General features: G+C 35.9%; 2 protein-coding genes, 1 long non-coding RNA gene and 1 pseudogene across 14 annotated transcripts; 2 read left to right on the plus strand and 2 right to left on the minus strand.

Annotated features, from left to right (window-relative positions):
• Positions 1-4219: 4219 nt before the first annotated feature.
• On the minus strand, positions 4220-10488 carry LOC133726233 (asparagine synthetase [glutamine-hydrolyzing] 2-like; annotated as a pseudogene).
• Positions 10489-10720: 232 nt separating this feature from the next.
• On the plus strand, positions 10721-11984 carry LOC133726241 (deacetoxyvindoline 4-hydroxylase-like). The gene is made up of 2 exons (XM_062153755.1): positions 10721-11334; positions 11579-11984. The coding sequence occupies exons 1-2, from the start codon at positions 10823-10825 to the stop codon at positions 11982-11984; spliced, it is 918 nt and encodes a 305-aa protein (XP_062009739.1). The 5' UTR covers positions 10721-10822.
• Positions 11985-14136: 2152 nt separating this feature from the next.
• Positions 14137-20487, plus strand: LOC133724678 (uncharacterized). Of its 12 annotated transcripts, none has more exons than XR_009853886.1 (14): positions 14138-14330; positions 14747-15181; positions 15889-15951; positions 16843-16955; positions 17073-17133; positions 17224-17344; positions 17436-17540; positions 17641-17705; positions 18361-18458; positions 18578-18623; positions 18965-19140; positions 19378-19617; positions 19847-19937; positions 20133-20487. It is a non-coding gene; the product is annotated as an uncharacterized LOC133724678 (long non-coding RNA). The 12 variants fall into 12 exon arrangements; XR_009853888.1 differs by having other exon boundaries at positions 14139-14330; positions 17224-17241; positions 17324-17540; XR_009853891.1 differs by having other exon boundaries at positions 14139-14330; positions 14747-14945; positions 15109-15181; positions 17224-17540.
• A 588-nt stretch (positions 20488-21075) lies between these two features.
• LOC133724676 (DNA-directed RNA polymerase I subunit RPA12-like) lies at positions 21076-23033 on the minus strand. The gene is made up of 6 exons (XM_062151462.1): positions 22880-23033; positions 22312-22455; positions 22032-22072; positions 21478-21537; positions 21340-21399; positions 21076-21251 (listed from the first exon to the last, which is right to left on the minus strand). Exons 2-6 carry the CDS (start codon positions 22439-22441, stop codon positions 21177-21179), a joined length of 366 nt encoding a protein of 121 aa, XP_062007446.1. The 5' UTR covers positions 22442-22455; positions 22880-23033; the 3' UTR covers positions 21076-21176.
• Between the last annotated feature and the right edge of the window lie 1456 nt (positions 23034-24489).

The following is a 24489-nucleotide window of genomic DNA, read 5'->3' on the forward strand; positions in this document are numbered from 1 at the left end:
GTACCCCAGACGGTATAGCATTTTGTGTGAGGTACCCGGAGAAAGCCACCAGAAACAGTAGAAGATCTTTTACCCTTTTCCGGGCATTCATTGGCATAGTGCCCTTCAGCTTTACATAACCAACATCTGCAAGCTTTCTTGCTTGGTTGTTTATGTTGATGAGTATTCTTCTTTTTCTTGAAGAATTTCTTTTTTGGATCTTCATCCTGATGTTTCTTGTAATTGGAACTTTTCTTGAATTTCCAATTTTTTCTTTGATTATTCTTTTTGAATTTTTAGAGTAATATTTTCCTTTCTTCTTTCTGTAGAACTTGGATTCATGACATCCCCAGTTGGTTGGCATGTCCAGTATTCCATAACAGAAATTTTCAACTCCTTTGAGTTGTTTCTTGGCCATCTTAGCTCTAAGATTGGCTTTGCATTGATCTTTCAACAGTTGCCGGATTCTGTCGGCAATTCCTCCAACTGAAAATCTTTCAATTGGTTTTTCTGCTATGCTTTCTCGCACAGCTGTTCTCCATGGTTCAGGGAGTTTCCTGTGCAACAGGTTGACTAGATCAATATTTTCTAGTTCACCAATTGTACAGTAATATTCTTGAAATTCATTCAAGTATTCTTCAAAATATCTCATGTCACAAATTTTGAGAGCATAGATATTTGATTTGGCCGTTTCTCTAGCCTTTTCACTCATATTTGCAAGATCTCCACAGAACTGATCGTACAGTGGTGCTGCAAAATCATACGGAGATTTTGAAGTTTTGATTTCTTCCAGCCATTCTTTTCCTCTAGCTGTTTCTTTGAAGGAATAGTAATACTTCTTGGCGACTCCTGTGAGAGTAGTTTCGAAGTACATCTGAAGATCAGGAGCTTCAAATTTTCCAAGGGTTAGAGCAGATGCCATCATCAGGCTGTCTACCCATTGATCAAGAGTTTTTCTCTTGTCTAGAGCTTTATCTAAATCGAGCCAGATACCATAGTTGGAAATAGGTACTCTGGGTATCTTGTCCTCTGGGACAAATCTTTGAGAATTTCTTTCTCCATTTCTGCCCGTAGGGGCCTTCTGTATAGGGAGTTTCACTTTTCCCTTTTCTCTGGTGATGGAAGTTTTGGAGCTTTCTCCTTCTTCCATTTCAATATCTTGGTAGGGAAGGAGTTTTCTTTCCTTTCCTGGATTGAAGTTTTTCATTTCTTCGATTAGTTTTTCTAATCGTTCAGGATTTTCGCAAAATTTTGCTTCTTCATAGAGATCATAAAGCTTTTGTGCTCTAAACATATTAGCTGGTCTGTTTAGATCAGCTTCCAATTCTTCTTCAGTGATGGATATGGACTCTGATGGTTCTTCATAGCTTTTTGTACCACTAACACTAGCTTCTCTAGTGCTGTAGCTTCTTCTGAGAAGATTTTTGTTTATCCTGATATTTTCAGGACAGACATCACTTTTTCTGTGATTTTCAAAATTTAGACTGATTTCTCCAGTCTTTCTACTTTCATAAATTTTAGCTTTTGCACTTTCTGCTGGTAGCTTCGGACCAGATAATTTCCATTCAATGGGAAAAGTTACTTCATTCCAAGTAACCTTATGGATCTGTTGTGAATGGTTCTTCTGACTGGTGAGGAATCCAGTAGTAAGACCAGGGATGTTTGATATCCTTGTCTTTGGCTCTACTGTAGTACTCATCAGTTTATAGTATATCCTGTATACTATTGCCAATTCTTGCATATCATTTTTCATAGATATGCCATCTGTCTTGACTCTCAGTCGGAGACAGTGAGCTGCATCTTTCAAGCTTGTTGAAAAGTTGGGGAAGCAGTTGAAATATGCTACTTGGTTGCACAGAGATGCTTCAAGGGTTCCCAAAAGACTAGCTTGAAAATCTGTTAGTCTATTGTCTTGTAGGACACATAGAACTGAACAGTTTATGCCTTCTCGAGCAAGAAGTTTTATGCCTACTTGGACTGCTCCAATGTGCATAAATTGATAATTTTTTGCTTTTGCTCTGGCAACTTCAGCAGGAGTGATCAGTAGTAGATCTGTTTCTCCTGTTGTAGAGGGGGTTGTAAATTCAAGTAATTTGAAATGATGGCTGTCCATCAGGTCAAACGTTCCCTTTTTGTAAATTTGTTTGAAATCTAGCTTTGGAATTGAGGCGTTTTTTACCTCATGCTCGATTTCATTGTATTCAAATTGTTCAGCATTTAGGAGTTGAACTCCTTTCTTTTTCCCGAAGATGCTCATCATATTGACATCTCGAGTTTCTTTCGGCTTTTCATACCGAATACTAGTAGAACTAGTTGAGGGATCCAGAAAAATCATGTTTGGAACAGGATTCTTTTCTGGTCTTTCTAATGGTTTGAATCCATTAGCCTTCTTTGGTTTTACTGTAGGCACTTTCTTGTCCTTCAGTATATTTTTCATAGAATCCAGCGTTTTTTGCTGTTCATTGATTTTTCTGCTAACACTTGTTAGCTTTTCTTCTTCCGTTTTTGGAAGATCTTTGATATAATCTAGTTTGTTTTCCAATTTTTCCAATTGGTGGATTATAACAGAAATTTTTTCTAGATGTTCTTGATATCTAGAAATCTCTTTCTGCAGGATCTGATATTTTTCATCAGAAGATTTTAATAGAGAATTCAGTCTCTCTATTATTAAATCAGACATTGTCCCCATAGGGGATTCCCCTGCTGAGCTATTTTACAAGCTCTGATACCAGTGATTTGCGGATCTAACCAATGCTCAGATAATCAAGAGGTTTTTGTTCCTCTCCCAGAATATATAAAAGATTTTCAATATCTTCTTCTAATTTATAAATTCTGGTTTGAAGTCTATAGATAATATCCCAGTAGTTGGGAGTTTCTCTACTAAGACCTTCTCTATATTCTTTCAATTTTCTCAATTTTTCTTTTTCTTTGTGCAATTCTTTGTTAGTATTCTTGCAGATAGCCTTTAACTCAAGTCTGTCGATAATCGAAATACTGAATAATAAAACGTACTGTTCACCTTTGAACTGGAGGATGAATTTCAGCTATTGTATTTATTTAAACAAATAATTTCAAGATGGGCCCACCACGTTTCATCAAAACAGAAAAAGTTTAAGTAATATGATAGGAACTCATAAATAGACAGAAAGAAAAAGGTGAAGGGTATTGATGGTAGGGTTTTTAGAAGAGACGGGTAGGTGAGAATAAAGGGAACAAAGACTTGGGAAAAGAAGAAGAAAAATAATACACTGGGGTGTACGAGAAGTATTTTATCAGAATTGGGGTGTATGAGCATTAACCCAAAAAAAAACTAAAAAAAAAAAAGAATTTTTTATTTATTTATTTTTTTTTTTTTTTCTTCTGTTTTTTTATTTTTTTTTTTCTATTTTTTTTTTTTTTTTTTTTTTGTCTTCAACAGATACACCACAAGTTATAATAGGTTTATAAGAACAAAAAGATACTCTAGGTGGTTGAAAGCCGCTCGCTGATCTACGATATTTGTGATATATCTCCGATAATGTGAAGAATTTTAGGAGATATCCCCAATAAAGTGAAGAAATATCTGTAAAAAACGATTTTACACTTTATTTATAAATATCTGTAAAAAATGATTTTACACAGATATTTCTTCACGATTTTACACTTTATCTGTAAATATCTGTAAAAAATAATTTTACAAAGACATTTCTTCACTTTATTGGGGATATATCCTAAAATTATTCTCTTTATCAGAGATATATCATAAATATCGTAGATCAGCGAGAGACTTTCAACCACCTAGAGTATTTTTTTGTTCTTATAAACCTATTATAACTTGTGGTGTATAGGTTGAAGACAAAATTTATATAAAAAAAAAAAGATGGAAAAAAAATTTTAAATGAAAAAAAAAAAGCAGAAAATAAAAATAAAATAAAAAACTAAAAAAAAAAAATTTTTTTTTTGTCTTTAAATGACCATTTTAGCCCTCAAAAGTCAGACTTAACGGTCCAAATTGGACGGAATAGTAGAAATTGGACACGGCTGATTGAAATTGGAAAGCTTGGGGGATAAACTGATTAAATTGAAAGGATAGGGACTAACATGAAATTACCCCCAAACCTTAGGGGGGTAAACTGAATTTAATCCTATTTATAATTAGCAGCCACTATGCCAAATGTGAGTAGGGTTCAAATCACTACAAGACATGAACTATGTGTAAACTGGGGATCAGGGAGAAGAAAAAAACAATGTTTAATAAGTGCTATATCATTTTCCATTCTGGCTTGGACATCTTGATGAAATTTTTGTCTAGAACGGGTACATGAGCCTCAACACCCCAAGCTGAAGTTGATTTGTTGGCCCTCAAACAATCGTACAGATGACGAGCATTAATCTGTTGAATAGTCACAATAGTTCTATAAGAAAATGAAGTTACAATAGCCATCAATGGTAGTAAACAAAATCCAGTAATATTGCAAGTACATAAACATTTACAGCGACGACAAGATGAGCGAAAATCAAACAACAGATCGTTTATATGGAATACCTTCTGACATGCTTCTTGGTGAAACTCCTCCTTGTTTAGTGCCTTGTGGTAATACAAGTACCCCCAAATACTTCATTTGAACCTTCACCAGAAAGGACCATTTTTCACTCCCACTCTCCCAGAGATTTGATTTTCTGAGGCATAAGAAACATTGGAGTTCTGGCTCTGACAGTGATCACATCATATATCTTAAGATGGTAGATAACTTCTTCAAGTGCATCTATGCCTTCCTGAAACATCCAGGCAAAGAATTAAGTTATCTGCATAATTCTTGGGATTAATATAGAACCAGGCCTTTGTCTGGGATTACTGATCTAGAACAGTGTTTCCACAAGAGCTATAAGGAGAAGATGTGAAAGAAATTGAAGGAAAGGAGAGAGAATGAGATAGAAGGCAGATTGGAAAAAAGAAATAGAAATGAGCGAGAAAATCAGGGTGAACACAATTTTGTATTTCCAGTCACCAATCAATATGAATATTCTGAACCCTATTTCAAGCAATTCCTAAATATTGAATAAGGTAAGATTAAAACTGCATATGGACCTGAATTATAATTTAAGAAATTCTAATTTCCACCCTTGAGCCTAAGTAAATATATTCTTACATCCCTTATACCTGAACTGTAAAGTGAAACTTGTGATGAAGAGTTCAAATATCATCTGCTACTTCTCTTGCTGCTTTCAAATCTGAAGAACCCTGAAGATTGTAAATAAAAAGCATTTGAATAAAAAGAAAAATTATTAGAGAGATAATATCTTAGCCGGTCAGGTATCAAACTTTGCATGGGAAAGGCTATTGAACATTAACACCGAACCTTTAAACATACCAAGTTAATAACCTATACAGATTTCAGACACATATTACCGATTCAATGCCCTCATCACAGACAACAACCAACTTTTTATCAGACACTTTGACACAATTAGGCCTAAGCAACAAGAACCCAGCCATGGTTGAATTTTTATACTTGATCAAATAGGATTTATGTTGTGTGCCAAGTTTGTGAACAGACATTTCTTGTTTATAAAACGGAAAAAATGGTGTAGTTAGCATTTTCTAAGCACTGTTGGGGGAATATAGAGGGGAAAGGAAGAAGACTGGGAATTATGGTTATATAAAAAGACATAACATATAAAGGCCTCGAGCCAATGCACTGCATTGGATTAACAGCTCAGATTTACGTTATCTAAACAGAGAAGTAAACTGACCTCCAAGCTGACGCAAAAGGTTTGCAACTGGATCCCCACTGAAGTGCAGCTTCTGATTTAGCCAAATGGCGACAAGCCGCAGCAGCAACAAGTGACGAGTCCGACCCGCCGGATAAAAGACACCAAATGGTCATAAGTCTCTTTAACACAGCCTGCAAGAGTAGGAAAAGGAAAAAAGAAAATGTAAAGAAATGTATGACGCAAGAAATTATAAAGAGTGACTGCAGAATGAGACCCAGAGGCCAGTTTAAGTCTCTTTAACAGACCACATATCTGATGATCATTCGAATTCATAGCATTGATAGAACAGGCTGAACTCATATCTACATCTTTTGCATTGCCCACAATTACTATAAAGGCATAGGTAAATTGCTACACTAATATTACGATACAAGGCAGCGTGAAAGAAAAGTTGTATGCAACTTTGTATAATTATACCAGAAATAAAAAATATCAAGAGGGAAATAATAAAACGAGTATATCATCCGATCTGAGTGTGTGTGAGAGAGAGGGTTAGAAGCCGTTTCTCAAGAGAAGTCGAGCTGTCATTTTTTTTTTTTAATAGCATATGAGTAATTATATATACACGTCCCTCTTTTATTAATACACACTCCATAAAATTTTTTTGGCCAATTTTTTTCCCATATTTCCTTTCCTGCCCTTCCTTTTTCTCCCTCATCTCTCTCTCCAACAATTTTTTCTCCTTTTTATTTTTTATTTATTTATTGTGAAATTAATTGCTAATTAATTCCTACACATTAATAGGGTGATTACTTTCTTCTTCCTCACATCGATGAGGTTGATATATTGCTACAAGATTGAATAACTAAACTTTCTTACCTTTATTGTTCTTCTAGTTGAAAAAACTTGATGCCTCTGAGATTTAAAAGATTCAATATATGTCAATATCTTCATGGTCCATATAATCATGGTCAATATTTAAATCGGTAATTAAAGAATGAGCCGAGATGGTTGGATTTGCAAACCAAGTGATTGATGATGGTTTCTAAGATATATTTGATGATTTTATAACCTCTTTTAATATGTTAAAACCAATTTGGTTACTTGCTAATTCTTCATGTGGACTACAATAATTTCATTTGCCATTGACATCGTTCACTAATGATCTTGAATATATAGAGGTCGATGTATGATGAGGACAATGAGAAAATTTAACCCTATAAGAGAATCTTTAATTACTATTTTGATATATGAAGCCTTTATTTTTGTTGATTATTCTTTGTTTTTATTTTTACTTATTTATTTATTAATGAGGAGGGGTATAAATGGAAGTTTAATGACAAAAAATATAGAGGGTGTGCATTAAGTAATTAGGAGTGTGTATTTAAATTTGGGTTTTTGTCCATTTACCCCATTTCTAGGGATTTTTTTTCCCACTAACCCCATTGAGTTTTTTTAATTCCCTCTTACCCAATACACTCTAAGAAAGTTTTCCCTAATACCCCATTAAGATTTTTTTTTTGTTTTTAATTTTTTTTTAATACCATTTTACCCATCACCCCTTATTTACTTAGAGAGAGAGAGAGAGAGAGAGAGAAAATAGAAGAGAGAGAAACCATAGGAGACTTCGCCGGAGCCCGTCATCGTCGCCGGAATCTGGCCAACTTTCGCCGGATTCCGGCGAACTTTCGCTGGATTCCGGTCGCCGGATTCCGGTCACCTGCCGTCGCCCACCGGATTTTTCTGAAAACCATTATTGCCCTCCAATAGAGGGGCAATAGAGGTCTATTGCCCCTCAATAGACGTCTATTGCCCCACTAGTCTATTGCCCCCTAATAGACGTCTATCAACCACGTATTGCCCCCCAATAGACGTCTATTGCCCCCTAATAGAACTTTCGGTAGCCGGAATGGGAACTAATCTTTCTAAGATTAGACAAATAAAACTTTGATTAAAGAAAAAAATGAGGTAATTACATCAATTCAAAACATATATTGCCCCCTAATAGACGTCTATTGCCCCCCAATAGAACTTTTAGTCGCCGAAATGGGAACTAATCTCCCTAAATTTAGACAAATAAAACTTTAATTAAATAAACAAAAAAGGAGATTACATCAATTCAAAACGTCTATTGCCCTCCAATAGACGTCTATTGCCCCCCAATAGACGTCTATTGCCCCCCAATAGACGTCTATTGCCCCCCAATAGACGTCTATTGCCCTAATAAAATTTTTCTTTCTTTCTTTCTGGGCCTTCTGCCCCATTACAAATACAGCCTTAAAATTGTTTGCTGCCTGAATTCACATAATGATACACTTTTCCTAGGGCTTTTCAGGTATTGGAGAAGAGAATGTTGTAGAAGTTCTGACATTATGTCTTGGCCCCTGCAAATTTTGAATTGTTGCCGTTAGATTTATATTGCAATACTGGAAAGAAAAATCCAAGTAAAACAAACATGCCATGATTTATAGCAGTCCAATCATAAAGCAGAGAAAACATACTACTAGACAATAAAAAAAAAAAATGGTCAACGGTACTAGGCAGAACGGTAATGTGAAAGTGGTGGGTTAGTACCCCTAGGTTTCTCTGGACTATTGGGTTGTTTGTTTTAGCCAAGGACGATTCTGGCCTTCTTCCCTGCAGAGAAGAATAATTGCTTTTGAGAATCAAAGTCGAGTGATGAAAACCCATATTATTAACTTATATCACCACAACTGCTAGCAGAAAGCAGTTTGATCTTTCTCGAAAGTAAAGCAATTAGGTCGAACAGCAGATGATTAAGAAAGAACTTCTACCTGGGAACCTGTGACCATCCTTGGATTCGACTCCGGCCGGTCACTTAAGCAAATCTGCTGTCGCCGGAGCTCGAGGCTGAAACGATGGCGGCTGGTGGTTCTGCAAAACGAAGCTGAGGTCCTCCGCCGGATCGCGTTCCACAAAACGATGGTGGCTGGTGGTTTTGCATCGTCTACTAGGCCGATCGGAGCAGCAACGACGACTGGTGGTTCTGCAAAAACGATCGGAGCAGAGGCCTGGATCGTCGTCTACGAGGCCGCTGTCTAGAGAGAGAGAGAGAGAGGCGTTTTGGTTTCATAGAGAGAGAAGGGGAGAGTCAGGAGAGAGAGACAGAGAGGAGAGAGAGATCGAAGGGAGGAGAGAGATAGAGAGTGGCAGTAGCTGTAGTTATGTAATTAGGAAGCGGGCAGAATAGTAATTTCAATTTAAATTGGGTTAGTGGGAATAAAAATCTGTTGCTGGGGTAAGTGGGATAACTTTGGCTTATTTTGGGGCTTTTGGTCAAGGACCCTTTAAATTTCCTCATAGCATATTCATTTCAATTTCAAGCTAATTTACCAACAACCCGGTTCCTGTTCCATCGGTTCTGCTATTATCCAGTTACTGCATATTTACCAAATTGGGGTTAATGAGGCAATTAGCTTCCAAATGCAGATGTAATGTTGCCCATTCAATCACAGTGGACTGAGCATAAACACAAGTTTAAGTCTCAGAGATAAGTTTGGCTGACCAAAATAAATTTGGGACTAGAAAGTATATCGAATCCCACGCTCATTCCTCACAAATATCAAGTCCTCTTCAACAAAATTAGTTCCAATCAAGCAAGTTCCTCAAAAAAAAAAAAAAAAAACTCATTATGAACAAATTCCCATGAATATTTAACGCTTCATGTTGTTTACAAATTAAATTAAAGGTATGGAATTGAGAACATCACTTGTATTTGAATTTCGAAGTGGAAAAAACTTGGACCTCTAGTCCTCTATTTACATTCTGTTGGATAGAAATGCTTTATCATTGTAAGGCATTTTCTTTCCAGCACGGTGCTGGTAGATGTCCAAGTTCAAATACCCTTCCTCTCTTTATAAGAATGCCCACAATCTTTTGATACTAGACATCAATGCAATTGCTTGTGTTCAACCTATCATTCCAGAAAAACCCCGATTAGGAGGCCCTCCATTGTTGAAAGGTTACGACTATTGTCACCCTATCAATTCCTTTCCACACCCTACATTCAATATTTTTGTCATAAACTACCAATTTTACCCTCTTTTCACAATTAGAAAATAAAAACTAAAAAAGCTAAATAATAAATAAATAGAAGAATTTCTGAAAAGGCAAATTAAGAAATCTGGGAACGTTGTATCATCTCCAATTGACCTCCTCCCTCTTCCCTCTTTCCTTAACCTAATGTAGAAGAAGATATAAAATAAAACTGGGAACGCTGGGAATTCTAATTTATTTTAGAAGATAATATATAAAAATAAACTGAGTTAAAAACTTCAAATTGATCGAGTTGCAGACTTGCAGCAAAATTAACCATAATGAAGGTTGAAGTATGATCCATGAAATTGGGAAGAGGTATATTAAGTGTAAGTCAATTGTCGTCATTCTTGAATATGTAATTTTCATTAGTTCAATTAAGGAGAGAAATAAAAAGAGAAATAGAGTAATGAAAGAGGGAAGAGGGAAGAGGGAGGAGGTCAATTGGAGATGATACAGAGTTGCTAGTTATCTTAATTTACATTTCCAGAAATTCTTCTATTTAATTATTATTTAGTCTTTTTATTTTATAAGTGTGAAAATAGGGTAAAACTGGTAGTTTATGACAAAAATATTGAATGTATAGTGTGGAAAAAAAAATGGTAGAGTGATAAGAGCCGCACCCTTGTTGAAATCTACTTGCCCTAGCAGTGGCAAAAATCAATTCTTAACCTTATCATCAAGTGATGCAGCAAATTCAGTTGTATTAGAATTTGAGATGCAATCATCTGCATCTCCACACTTCTCCATCACAGCCATCGCAGCTATTGATAAACACCAAGCCTCAGGAAGGTCAGGTTTGAAAGCACCCATATATAGCCTCGGAAAAGTAAATATGTTAAATGTATTAATGCCAGACAGAGAAAATGGTTGGTGGATATCGTTGTGTTTTGGATTCAAGTCATCAGAGGTTCAAATCAAAGAAAAGGAAGGTCCATTTGTACTTGTACGTGTCAAACTCACATTACATGCACACTGCACTGAGACCACGTGGATTTGCGTGTCCAAAGCCTTGAGCGAAGAAGAAACGGATCCTCATTTCTGAACTCTTCAGTCAGTCTTGAGTCCGAGTCATTCACCAGATTTCATAAAAATGGTCACCGGGAAATCAAGCGACCCAGAGCGTCTGCAGCAGCTGAAGGCCTTCGACGACTCCAAAACTGGTGTCAAAGGGATCGTCGATGCCGGAATCACCAAACTCCCACCAATTTTCGTCCGTCCAAAGAAAGATCCCTCCGTCGTTGGCGACCGTACGGTTTCAGGTCATTTCAGTATCCCAGTGGTGGATCTGGCTGAATATAACGGAAGGCGTGCTGAGGTGATCGACCAAGTCCGGAGGGCCTCAGAGAGCTATGGCGTCTTCCAGGTGGTGAACCATGGGATACCCAAGAGAGTGATGGAGGAGATGATGGAGGCGGTGCGTGTGTTTCACGAGCTACCGAGGGAGGAGAAGGCGGAGTACTATAGTAGGGAGATGGGGATGAAGGTCAAGTACTACTCTAGCAGTACCATGTATGATTTGATGTTTGCTGATTGGAAGGACACTTTGCAGTGCATCGTAAGTGACGAGCAGTTTGATCCTCAAGAAATTCCTCTCGTTTGCAGGTATGTCCGACGTCCGAGATATCACATCATTTACATATGTGATGACCAACAAGAAATTTTTGTTATTAAGCATGATAATTATACTACATATATAAATTTATATCTATCATTTTCATATATTGTTACTCATAATCACTGCTTTGTTTATTTAATTAACCATGATATCATATATCTATTATTTTTGTAAATTCTTGTGCTGGCTTAGACATGTTAATTAATTTGGTGTCCTTTGTGTAATCTCTAGAGAGATAACTATGGAGTACTCTAAGCACGTTCGCAAATTAGGTGTCACTTTGTTTGAATTTATATCTGAGGCGCTTGGGCTCAAACCTAATCACCTCAAAAACTTGGATATCACAAAGGGGCATATGATTCTTAGTCATTACTATCCACCATGCCCAGAGCCTGAAGTGGCTATTGGCACTGCTGAACACTCGGATCCTAATTTTATGACCATCCTACTTCAAGATCAAATTGGTGGACTTCAAGTTTTGTACCAAAATCAGTGGATTGATGTTCTTCCTGTACCTGGAGCTCTAGTGGTGAACATCGGAGATTTCTTACAGGCAAGTTTTCTTTATCATGTACATTCACAAAGGTTGTTTGCTATTGCTTCACTACATATTGGAGTTATATATATATACGAGTAATTAAATTGCATCTTGTACGTACACAACTTTTTATTTTCACATAGCATAGGAGATGTACTTGTGAATAGTATGAAAGCTAATACATATGTTGTCAATAAGAAACAAAATGGCAATACGTACATTGTCATTCCAGAAATAAACCGGCAACACATACGTTGTCATTTTGGAAAATTTAGATATAGATAGAGCATGCAAAAAGTCTAAGACCCTATTATAAATTTGCAGTTAACATACAACATTTTTCACATGAACTTTTCAATCCATTGATTTATTACTAGTATAAATAAGTCCATTTTCATTTCTTCCCCTGGTTATTACTTGGCCGTATTCTTTTTTGACTTTAACTTAATGATTTGAGGATAGTGAGATAAAAAAAAAAGTAATACTTCCATTGCATTCCAGGTGAAACGGTCTTATATGTGCGTGCGCACGTGAGTGTTTATATATGTTTATTGATTAATTGCGTACAACTCCTTATGTCATTGAGACATTGACTATAAAAGTTTCTAAAATTAGGCCACCACGACTCAAATACATTGGACATTCTCTGTTTTAAGTTGTCTTCTTTGTTATTTTAAACACCACTCATGAATTATTCTAGAGACTTTTTAAAAGGGTTAGTTCTGTTGCATTTTTGTACTTTCACAATGTTTGAACTTTAATCCATTGTCGATTTATATTTCTCTAGCAATCATAAATCAATTCATTAGTGCGATTATGTGATTAATGGGTGCGTTGATGCAGCTAATCTCAAACAATAAGTTCATAAGCGTCATTCACAGAGTATTGGCTAAAAATGAAGGTCCAAGAATTTCTGTGGCATGTTTTTTCAGACCTTCACTAGAAAACTCCTCAAGATTATATGGGCCAATCAAGGAGTTAACATCAGAAGAAAAACCTCCAATTTATCAGGAAACTACAGTGAAAGATTATGTTATGTGCCACTACAAGAAATGGGAACTAGATGAGGTCTCTGGGCTAGAAGACTTGAAACTGTGAAATAACTAGTGTTCGTCCTTAAAAATGTATGGTCTAATTAATAGTTTATGCAATAATTGATCAATCGATCTTGAAGTTTGTCCTTCAAAATGTATGGTCTAGTAATAGTTTATACAATAATTGATCAATCAATCTCTTATTTATTGATAAACTTAATGTTCTTTTTGGTGTTAACATTGTCGCATGACCTTAAGGATCTTCTGAGTACTTTTTGATTTATGGGTGTCTATGAGTGCCACATACTGTTAATGGATTATGCGGAAATTTATTGCTAGTGTCTTTATTTACTCAATAGATGGAGGATACTGTATATAATGGTCTATATATGTTCAAGTTTGTGTGTAATTTCTCCATATCAAATACTAGTAGTTTAGAGCTAGCTTTTATATATTTGTTTATGAATAAATATTTTCATTGATTAAAGATTATTACAAAATTTACATAAAACGATTAGATTGGGGAAAGAGGTAAATAAGGTATTGGTAGGCGATATTAGATTTGTAAATATAATACTTTTGCTAGCTTTCTAGTTAAAGTGGTCAACCAAATATGTTTCGGGTATTAAGTGTCTATGATCAATATGTATCATATGTTATGTGGTTTAGGTCTATGATCAATTTATATTGGATTAGTATGAATCATATGTTTGGAATTTTATCTTAAATTTGTGATTGAATATATACTTGGGGTCTCCGTAGTCACATGACTATCTTTCTTAGCCTCATGGTAGACCAGAGGTGGTGCAGCTTCTTGTTAGAAGTATGGAAGATATATTTAGGCCTAATGGCCTGAATTGTATTATAAGTTGTAGTTAATAGCTTTGGTTTGTATTGTTTCAACCTAGTTGTAACACTTCTTTCAATGAATGAAGTTCATATTATGATAAAAAAAAATAGTACAGGCGCAAATGGAGGGCTTCTCATCAGCATCATATACAGAGCACAAAAGTAGAGAGGTATCATATTTTTAATCTGCCTTCAACTAATTTACTAGTAGTAAATTTGTCCACGCACTGTTCATTGACTTAGTAACAGTGCCGGCTGGAGCTGAGCCGGTCATGGATGAAAAGACGATTTTGCCCTTGCGTGCTGTTTCTTGCTTCGACACCTGGGGTGCTGCTCAGTGCGTGCTGTTTCTTGCTTCGACACCTGGCGTGCTGCTTAGTGTTATCGTGTCTTTGCTATTTCACTCCACAGAGAGGTAGATAGTGAAGGAAGTGGTGCTATTTGTTAGCATGTACGAGTCTGATTCCATCTTCCCTGTAACACTGTTTGCTGAGAATTGCGCAACCGCTCTTTTACTCGCTTCTAAGGACTTTTGGCAACATCAGCTGCAATCGATTTGCTGGTAATTTTAGTTCTGATGTTGACGCTGCATTTCTATCAATTCTGCATGTCATGATTGTGTCTATTTTTCTTCTATTTAGGGTTTCTTTTTTGGGTTTTCTTTGGATTTACTGTTCGTCAAATTCGATTCGGGTTGAAAGATCGGGTTCTGGTGATGAGTTAAATTTCTGGGTTTCACGTAATTTGTTTTCTCAAGCTGATAGACAGGATCTCTCTCTTTTCGTTCTTGGCTAAGCTTTGTGTTTCTGTTGTTGATAGAGTGAAAGAGAGGGAGAGAATTGCAGAGAATAGGTTCTGCATGTTCTCTGTGTGTCTGTTTTTGTGTTCTCTTATAAGAGAAATAATCAAGAAAAACGGAGAATGAAAGAATTTGTGGTTTTTTTTAAAGAATTCTGATTTGGGGTTTTGGTGATGTAGGGGTTTAGGGTTGTCGTATTGGGTTTGTCATCAACAAGGAGAAGGAAGGCAATTCTGGGTTATTGGCTAAACCTTGAGGTGGAGGTGCGTTCAGAAAAGCAGGAGAGCTGCAGCTTCTGGTATTTGAGTTGTGGCCTGAAACATCCGATTCCAGAGTCATTGTTCATGCATGTAGACATAGATTGCTTCTACGTTCAAGGTTCCTTAATTCCCCTCTTTCAATTTCTCTATTGTAATTGTAAATTGTCCCTATTAGGGTTTGCAATTGAGTAAAATGGTAGGGATGAAATTCCAATTTAAGAGATGCTCACCTCGGTTTTCTGGTATAAACAATATCTCCCGCACTATTCTCTTTCGAGAAGCCTCTATCAACATTAAGCTTTCCCCTTAACTGACATCGGAACTACCCATTACTGTCAGGATCAATCAATATTGGTAAGCTTATAGTTTCATACAATTAGCACATGATCAATCATTCTGTTTATTAGATTATTCATCTTTGCCAAAAATTGTACTCCATCTCTAAGAGCTGGAAACTGTCTGATTCAAACTCTTTGATTCAAGTTTTTCATGTTCTTTTGGTGCACCGTTACTTTGCCGTTTTAGTAAACTTGACAAGAGTGAAGATTACAATTTTGAAAATCTTCGTCTCCTATCATTTTGGGATTTTTAGCGTATTTTGATCTCTAATTGGATCTTTTGTTGTTATTGATTTTCAATTCATATGGGTTTTAACACTATAAGCATTCTGTTTGTTTTCAACTTCAACAATTAGATAATTGGTGCATCAATTCATATCTGTCTTGAATAAAAATTTTCATTACTTGATAGCACACTTTTATCTTCCTGTAACTACAATCAATTCTGTTGCAAAACTTTAATCATTTGTTTCCAAAAAATTTTAGTCAAATGGTTCACATAGTCTGAGCATATTGAAAAGGAATTCTCCCTTTCTTCATTCATTCAACTGTATAATCTCAACTAATTCATTCAATTTTTCATTTGAATCAGAGGGTTTCCAGTTCTTAGACATGTATTACATGCAGATAAACAACACTTCCAACTGAGTTTTACTTGAAATTCGTTGTAGACACCCTAGAATTTCATTTTGTGTTCTAATCTGTCCTTTTGCTTTTGAACAGCTGTCAAACTGAGACTCATGATAATCTGAGAAGACAAATTTGTGTTCACAGCAAATACACAAGGTTTGACTCCTATAAAAGCGATTTTTTTTTTTTGCTGTTTTTCTCTTAATTCTTATGCGTTGTTACTCTTATTCCACATTGTATTATTATTAAGCTTCAACTGATACAAACTTTCATCTTCTACGAACTTTGTTTCTTATATGGATTCGTTCTACAAATACTCATCTATTTATCTTATGAATCCATTTGTTTTATCAATGTTTTCATTGTATTTTCACTTATGATTATTGTTCTATTTGATTCACTAGAACATCAGCTATTTATTATGTCTATGACGATTATGTGCTCAGCTCATTTCACAACCATCTCTTTTATCCTTTTAGAACACTCTTTCCACTTATTGTTTTCTTAATGAATTATTCTCAATCAAAACTGTACTAAAAGCTAATATATGAAAAATATACTAAACCTTAATATATCTTTTGGGAACCTGTAAAGGATCATTGCTTACCAGTTCTTGAACATTTGATACAGCAAGAGATAATCTATGTAGTCTCTGGGAAACACTCCGAACATCCTATCCTCTTGCACACACGCCACTTCTGTGTTTGAACTCATCTTCTTTCTCTGTACCCCTTTACTGATTAGCTACAGCTTGGATGTTATATATGGGGATCTAAGATGATCTTAATGATTTCTACTTTCTGGTTAGTTCTCTGAATTAAGATAGCATTGTGTCTTTGAGCTTTCGTAATCTGTTTTGTACAGTCACTTTAGTTGACGACACACGATGAAACTCATTTCCCTTTTGACTGTGACTTTGAGAGACTATAATTGGAGTGACTTGGATTCCACTTGAGCGGGAGCAAATAGTTAAGCAGAAATTACATTGTTGATCCTTTAATAATTGCTATCTGTTCATTGATATGGTTATGGTTTTTGTTTAAGCAGAAGGTGCAAGCGCTGCTTTGAGTCTTGCCAGGACAATTCTTCGATTCTCCACTGTGAGGGTGTTCCCTTCTGAGATAGCTATTGCACCTGTTAACCCAACATTCTTGCCTCCAGTAAGTGAACCTCTTATTTTGAGACAGTTACAGATTTCTGAACTTAAAGTCTTTCAGCACCACAAAATTAATAGTTTCTTTATTAATAACGTGGTTCTTCTTTGTACTTTGGTTTAGACTGAAGATGAACCTGAGATGTGTGCAAGAATATATATACTTTACAAATATTGACAAGAAGGTACTTTTTATTGGTAACAATTTGTCATTTGTTGGTACCTAGATTTTTAAATTTCTTATCTAACTGTTTTTTTTTTTTTTTTGGGTACAGAGTGTGTAATGCCAAGAGGTATATGTAAGGGTAGGAGCAGCTCAAGTTCAGAAAATTAGTAAATATTCAATTTAAGAGCAATGAACTTGAAACTTTCCAGATCCTAAGTTGACATGCTAAGGTACAACATACTAAAATTTCAAGCAAATTGGAGTTCAGCAAACATGGCAAAACATGGATGGAAACAGACTGAACTGTGCAGTTTTCTTCAGAGTTTTTGTAACAACCTGGAATGTAAGAGGGAAATCTCTCCATAGTGACCTTAATCTGCACGATTTTCTGCAGCTTGATAATCCATCAGACATATATGTCTTGGGGTATGGTTTCTCTTTTCTTATTTTTTGTCTTCCTCTCTGATTTTCTTCAGGTTAATAATCCACCTTTCCTAACTCCTTTCGAATTTTGACTTTTTGTTAGTTGACTTCGATAAGATTGGACAAGGTGGTTTTGGGGCTGTTTACTATGCTGAGCTGACAAGCAAGGTACTTGCTGAACTTTTTCTTACCGTTGTGAAAATTTGGGTAGAATTTGGAGAGAGATGTATGTATGCAGTTTTCTTTTATCAGTAAGATAAGTCATGGTACTTTTGGGTTCATTTGCTGATGCTTAAGTTTATTGTTAAATATTAACTAGCAGAAACTAAGAAAGCTGTAGTTCTGATTTCAAATGGTATTCAATGAGAATCTTATTTTGGTTATTTAACTAAAGACTTTTAACGGTGCTGCTTCCATGCAATATGCAAGAGCTTTCAATATTGTTTCTGCTTTTGATATCGGACAAGTGAAAGCTACCTTTCTTTTTATCGTAGTCATATGGATATCTTTAATAGTTTTCTTTGTACCTCTGTTTTACAGCCCTACCATTTATTTTTCAGTACATTAGTTTTCTACAGAAGAAAAAAAAAATGGAGGAAAGGTAAAAAGTTTAGGCACTGTTTCTCCAGGACCATTTTGAAATTAGCAGTAGTCAGCCTTTTCTTATTAGTTCCTTATACTGCTGATTTTTAATTATGAGAATGATTTAACAAAAGATTTGCTAATTTTGTTAATTGAAAAGCTTGATAAAGGTTGGATTTCTGTTTTATTAGACCTAATAAAACATATTTTCTTTTGGGATTTTGTTATTCACCCAACACAGAGAAAGGGACGAGACGAAACAAAAAGAGAGAGAGACAAGAGAACAGGCAAGAACGAAAAGAAGGAGAAGAGAGAGACGGGAAGCTCTTGCTTAGATTGGTAAGATTTTGGTTTAGTAGAGTCAATACCAACATACTTTAAACTGATTTCCTTGAATTAGTTATTTGTATGCAGTTTTCTAGCTATCCTAATCAGTCTTTCTTTTGCTTTGTATCCAGTACTTTTTGCATTGTGAACAGCTCCAGTTTTTAACAAGAAGATCAGGTCAGTTTACTTTATTACTGCTAGGCATATCCATGTTTTATTAGTCACTATCTATCTGATTTACATATCAATTTGCTGTCTTTGTATTTGGATCAAATAAAGCTTGCAAAAATCAAAAAGGCAAATTACTTTGTTGGCTTGGGACAATAATAGGGAATGAATCATAGTAGTTATCATTTTTTTTTTTTTGATATAATTAGGATAGACACGGTAGGCCATTTATCCCGAGTATTGCTTCCTGCTTTTCTGATTTGTCACTTTTTTTCCCAGCTGCCATGTAACTTTTGGTCTCTGGTTTTTCTTCTTTTTACTGAGACCTGTCTTCATTTATTTGTGTGCAGCTACTTCGTCTATGTAATTTTGCTGATGGAGATCTTCAACATCAGTGGTAACTCATTTCATATAAGAACATGTTGTAGACAATGTCTATTGGAAGCATGTTGTGCACCACACTGTAGCATGTAAGGTTGTACTGCATGGACATGCTGAGTTTGAGGCAAGTGATGTTATCTTAAAGGTTAGTTTAAACAAATATTGTGAATATGCAAAGAGGAAAACAGAAATTCTTCAAAATTTTTGAATTTCAGGCTCTGTTTTTTTTCCCCTTCAAAATTTTGAATTTCAGGTGCTTTACTACATATTTAGCTTTACCAATGTGTAGTGGTTTTCAAGAGGTAACATTAGCTAAATGCTTTTTAAATTCATTTTCAGCTTCTCCTGTAATTCTGATTTTTTTTTTCTTTCATGTTAGTAGGTTATTTGTTTGGAACAAATAAACACTACAGACTGAAAGCACACTGGAAGATCACATGATGATCGTTATTGATCTTGGATTTAGAACAAATCTCCTGAATAGAATAAGGACAAGTATGATGGTAGAGTTTCTACGAGTTCAGAGTCGATGAGTAAAATAGAGGCAATGTTTGAAGCCGAATTTGAGAGGTTAGGGCTAAACAGCAGTACTTCTACTTTGGAGCAAAGATTAACTTGAGAGGTACAAAGCCTATGCTGATCATTGCAATGTTAAGTTTAAGCAGCACAAGTAATTCGTATGTTTTACTTGAAACATAAAGTAGTGAAAAAAACCCTCATTTTTGTTCTGGTTTACTTGGTATGTTAATCTTCCTTTTTCCTCAATTCCAATAGCTCTGTTCTGTAACATTTCATATGATTATAAGCATCAAATAATTGTGTTCATCATGAACTGATTGAATTTGTTGCAGCTTCCAAACAGTGTTCATCAAGTTTCTGAAGATTACATTTGGGAAAACTCTAATACTTTACAGGCCAGTGTTTACATCAGAGGAAGTCAAGGTAAAAAAAAATATTGGAAAAGAGATGAAATTTCATTTGTGGTTTGATCCTTCCCAAATATATGTGATCATCCTTTATTTCAGTATAACCACATGTTCATAATGCATGCTATTGTACACATACAACTTCGATTTATGGTGTCCTACCGTCTTCACTATATACCATCAAAGTTTTGATTTCTCTCAGTTTTGGCAGCCATAACATCAACAACTAGAACTTGCCTGGTGGCTCCAAATGATCACAGAAGACTAAGCCTAGACGCTTTACAGAAGAATGCACCAACTGTGAAGAACAGACTGCTGCTGTTAGATTTGTAGCACCATCAAGGTGGAAGCAGCTTCTCAGGATTATGCTCATGTCAAAGCGTCCTAAAATCCCACCTTCTAGCCCAAGCCACAGGACCAACAAGACACCTAATTCCTCAAGAGATTACTAAACACTTCTGTTATTTGTATACAGAGAACAGCATTTCCAACTGAAGTTTGGTTGAATTTTTTGGCAAACTTCTTCATGTGTTTCTGATTTTGTTTGATGGATTTGATTATTCTTCTATCGTTTCTTGAACAACTATATTCCCGCAGCAAAGCACGGGCACGCTTTCTAGTGAATTACAATATTTCAACCAGATCATCATCTTGACAAGTCGAGGTGAACTTGGGTCATTAAAGCATAAAGGTTCCCTAACAATCAGATGGTACATTTGAACAATAGGAGGTTTGAGCGTCTAAGGTCAAGCTTTTAACACAAGTAAAGAATGGACAATCATGCTCGGGAAAAACAATTTTAGAATAACACTTTTTTTTCTTTTCTTTTTTTTGACGACTAAGGTTAAAGAAACAAAGAAAACAGGAAAAAAAAGAAAGAAAAGAAAAAACCCATGAAACAAGCTCTCATGGGGGAGCTGAAACTGCATCAGACGGCAAGATGTGGAGAACGGTTGGAGGTGGATTCTGAATCCAATTCAGAGGACACTCCAACCTTGAAGCAAGATGAGCAACACGATCAGCTGCTTTATTTGCTTCCCTACTGATCCAAGACCAGTTGATACTAGAAAAAGAAGAGGCCATACACCTGATCTGTCTTAACCAAGAAGCTGAAGACCAGGAAACAGCTCCTTTAGGGGATTTCAAAGCTGATATGAGAGAAAGGCAATCAGCTTCCATAGATATAGAGTCGAGAGATTTAGATTTAGCCAAACGCAGGCCCAGTTGAGCAAAAACAAGTTATATAATCTACACATTAATTTTCACTGAAACTATTATTGCACTTGGTGCAAGTGTAGAAAGTAGTTGCCCCCTCATCAGCTGATCTCATCTGTACAAAAAGATATCAAATAAATTAAAACATGGCAACTAAGAAGATAAAAGAGAATAGTAAAGAGCAAAGATCCGTTATAGAATACCTGTCTAGAAAAATACGTATGCTCATTGTGGCCACACTTTTCACATTTTTTCATGTCCGTCTGTTTTAGAGAGAAAATAGTATTAGAAAATTAATGAAACAAATATAAAGCCTTATGAAGATTGGAAAGTGCATTTACCTTTGCCAATTCAGTCTTTTCCTCCTTAATTGTTGACTTGCCTAGCTCCCTTTGAATATCCTGCAACAAGGACACACAGGGAGTAATGACTTGGTGCTACGATTAGTAAGAACGTGGAAAATGATATAAAGTCTGGTTATCTATTCAGCTTGATCCAGATGCTATTATGAGATTGTAAACCGACAAAGTCAACAACTCAACATCCAAGGTGCATAATTTTACAACGATGTCAAGTATACCATCGGGTTAAAATCAGAACCTAGGCCATCATCTAAATGAAGCAAAGCCATATCATTCCTATAGTGCAAAGGGGCAAAGAACTGTCGACGCCAACAACAACCTCTATCATGGAGTAAACCTCCCACAACTGAAATAGGGCATTATCTATCATTTATCTCCTCTCTCTCATCTCATCTCGTCCCCAGTAAAAATTTATGTTTCTTGCATCTATACATGTCAGTAGTTACTAACAAACACATCTAATATGAAAGACATAAGAGCTTATCTGCATAAAAGAAGATGCACATCAGGCCATCAGCAAGTACAAAGCATACCTCTTTACTGACTGTGTATGAATATTTACATTTGGAGAGCCCTGAAACAACGATGATCATATCAGAAATTCACAAAACTAGGGAAAGAAATATTAAGATACCATTCAACTTCTATTACATTTTTGGTTCTGAAATGGACTTAAGAATCATCTATGCCAAGCAATAGAATGCCCCAACATACACATGTCATTTATAAGAACACACTCGATTCATTTATCCCTCAATCATGCAAATCAATTTCGATACCCAAAAACAGATTATGCAATTCAGCTGGCTCTACCTTCTATAGGTCGTGGATGGTCGCAATAGGGGCATCGGCCAGGTTTAGCATAAGGAGTTGTCGTCAAAGATAGCATATACCCACAGCTGTTGCAGAACAGGAAAGCACGAGACTCTGACATGGACGACATTGTTGAAAGTAAACCTATATGCATTCACAAAAGTAAAATCCCTGCATGAATTCTCTGGAGCATTTGCTCAAACAGCAAATGGGCACAACTGATGTAACTCACCAAACCATCCAAAATTTGAAATGAAATTCAAGTTCAAACAGAAGGACAAGCACAAAACTCAAAAACAACTTCATGATTCTTCCATATCTTCCTCATCATCAAGTTGCAAATCACCAATACTATTATTGTCATTGTGACTGCAGACTATCATAAACTCTTGATAAATCACAATCCTAAATGGCTAAATTCCTAATGATGAACTGAACTGAACTGATAAAAGTAATGATAATCCTCAGTTCCTGACATACCCATCAAATTATCCTCAATTCAATACCTCACATGATGATCCACAAAGGAAATCTCAAAATAATAAACACGAATGACAGGACAAATCACCTCTATAGAGTCTCGGGAAGAGACAGAGCAGTGAAGAAGAGAGAGCGGCGGGCGACGGTGAGAGAGCGGCAACCCAAAGATTGTGACTTTGCGCAAACTCTAAAACCCTAATCTCTGATTTTTTTTTCTTCTTCTGTTTTTTCGAGAGAGAAGATCTCTGATAAGGAAAGAGGTGCACCTACAGTGTTTGGGCACTGACAGCGTGCTGATCACGTGACCATTAAATTTTTTTTTTTTTTTTTTTTTTTTGGCACCTCTTATATGAAAAAAACTGCAGATAGAATTTCAAAAGCAGTACAGAGAATTGTGTTCTCAAACTAGCTCAAGAACTAGCTGTGTTACTAAAAAATGGAATGAATAAATAGTCTGTGCAGTGTCTACATGACTGAGTTTTCCATGTGAAGCATACCAACTATAGGGAGCCTTATCATGCTCGTATATGGTTAATTGGTATGATTTGTTTGTTTATTGTATGCTACGTACATACCGTTTTAAACACAACTACTCTTTCATTCTTTGATGGTTTTGTTAAATGGTCTCTGTAGTTGAATTATGGGCAGCATCACATTCTATAATTGTTGTCATTGTGCTCGAGTCCATGCCAAGTTATCTTATAGACTCCATTCTTAAGTGGATTGTCCGTGCTAGCATGCATCCTTCTTGGAAAACTTTAGTGTCTTCACTTCGATCAAGCTTTCAAACAGTACTGATTCTGCCCAGGCAGTGCATTAAGTTATTGTTTCAATCTTTCTTTCACCAAATAGAGAATTACTGCCTAACTTGCTCCTCCAGCTTCTTGTTAACTCACTGATATACTTTATTTGGATGATGAGGTGAATATGACTGATAAAATCAAAGCATAAATTGCTCCATGGAAAGTTCTCAGAGAGGTACAATCATGAGGATACATCAGAATGTTGGCTAAACGGAGCAGGGCACAAATCAATGCAACCTCAACAATTATTTTTTGGCCAGGTATCTCTTCAGACTTCTTGTTGTACTTCTTTTTCTTATTGTTATCCAACAAAAAAGAAAAAGATTAGTTGCGCGCATTTGCACCCTTATACTGTTGAGTACTTGATTATGTTTTAGCAAAATGTCACTATAATTTGGAAAGCTCTGCTTCCCATCTCCAGAATTTATTGTTTAATTAGTGTTTCTATCTTACAGGATTTGAAAGCTGTGACCCCTACAATAAGGATCTAGTCTTTGATTCCCCCTGAGAGTTATTTTGAGAGGCGATGTTAAGAGAGACAAAGAGCATGAAGGAGTTGACTACAATGGTTGAATGGCTCATGGAGTACTCGGAACGGAGAAAGGATCAAGCCATTTAGAAGACACTTGACGGAGATTATGAGTCCATGCTTCTCGTCTTAGTGCTGTACTATGATAATGCCAAATGTAATGCGTTTGGTTCTTTTGTTTTATGGTTATGCCTCAAATAAAATTATCTGCAACAATATGATAATTACAGATTCATATTATAGGAAGAAATAGTTTTCCTTCACCATTGTTGGCAAAAATGCTCTGACGAGCAAAACTTGTAGTAGAGAATTTGATTCTTTCCTCTTCTTGGCAAGCTTGGTTTATACATAGACTCGCATCCTAAA

Source organism: Rosa rugosa, chromosome 1, assembly GCF_958449725.1.
Source record: "Rosa rugosa chromosome 1, drRosRugo1.1, whole genome shotgun sequence".
In the NCBI taxonomy this organism is placed as follows: domain Eukaryota; kingdom Viridiplantae; phylum Streptophyta; class Magnoliopsida; order Rosales; family Rosaceae; genus Rosa; species Rosa rugosa.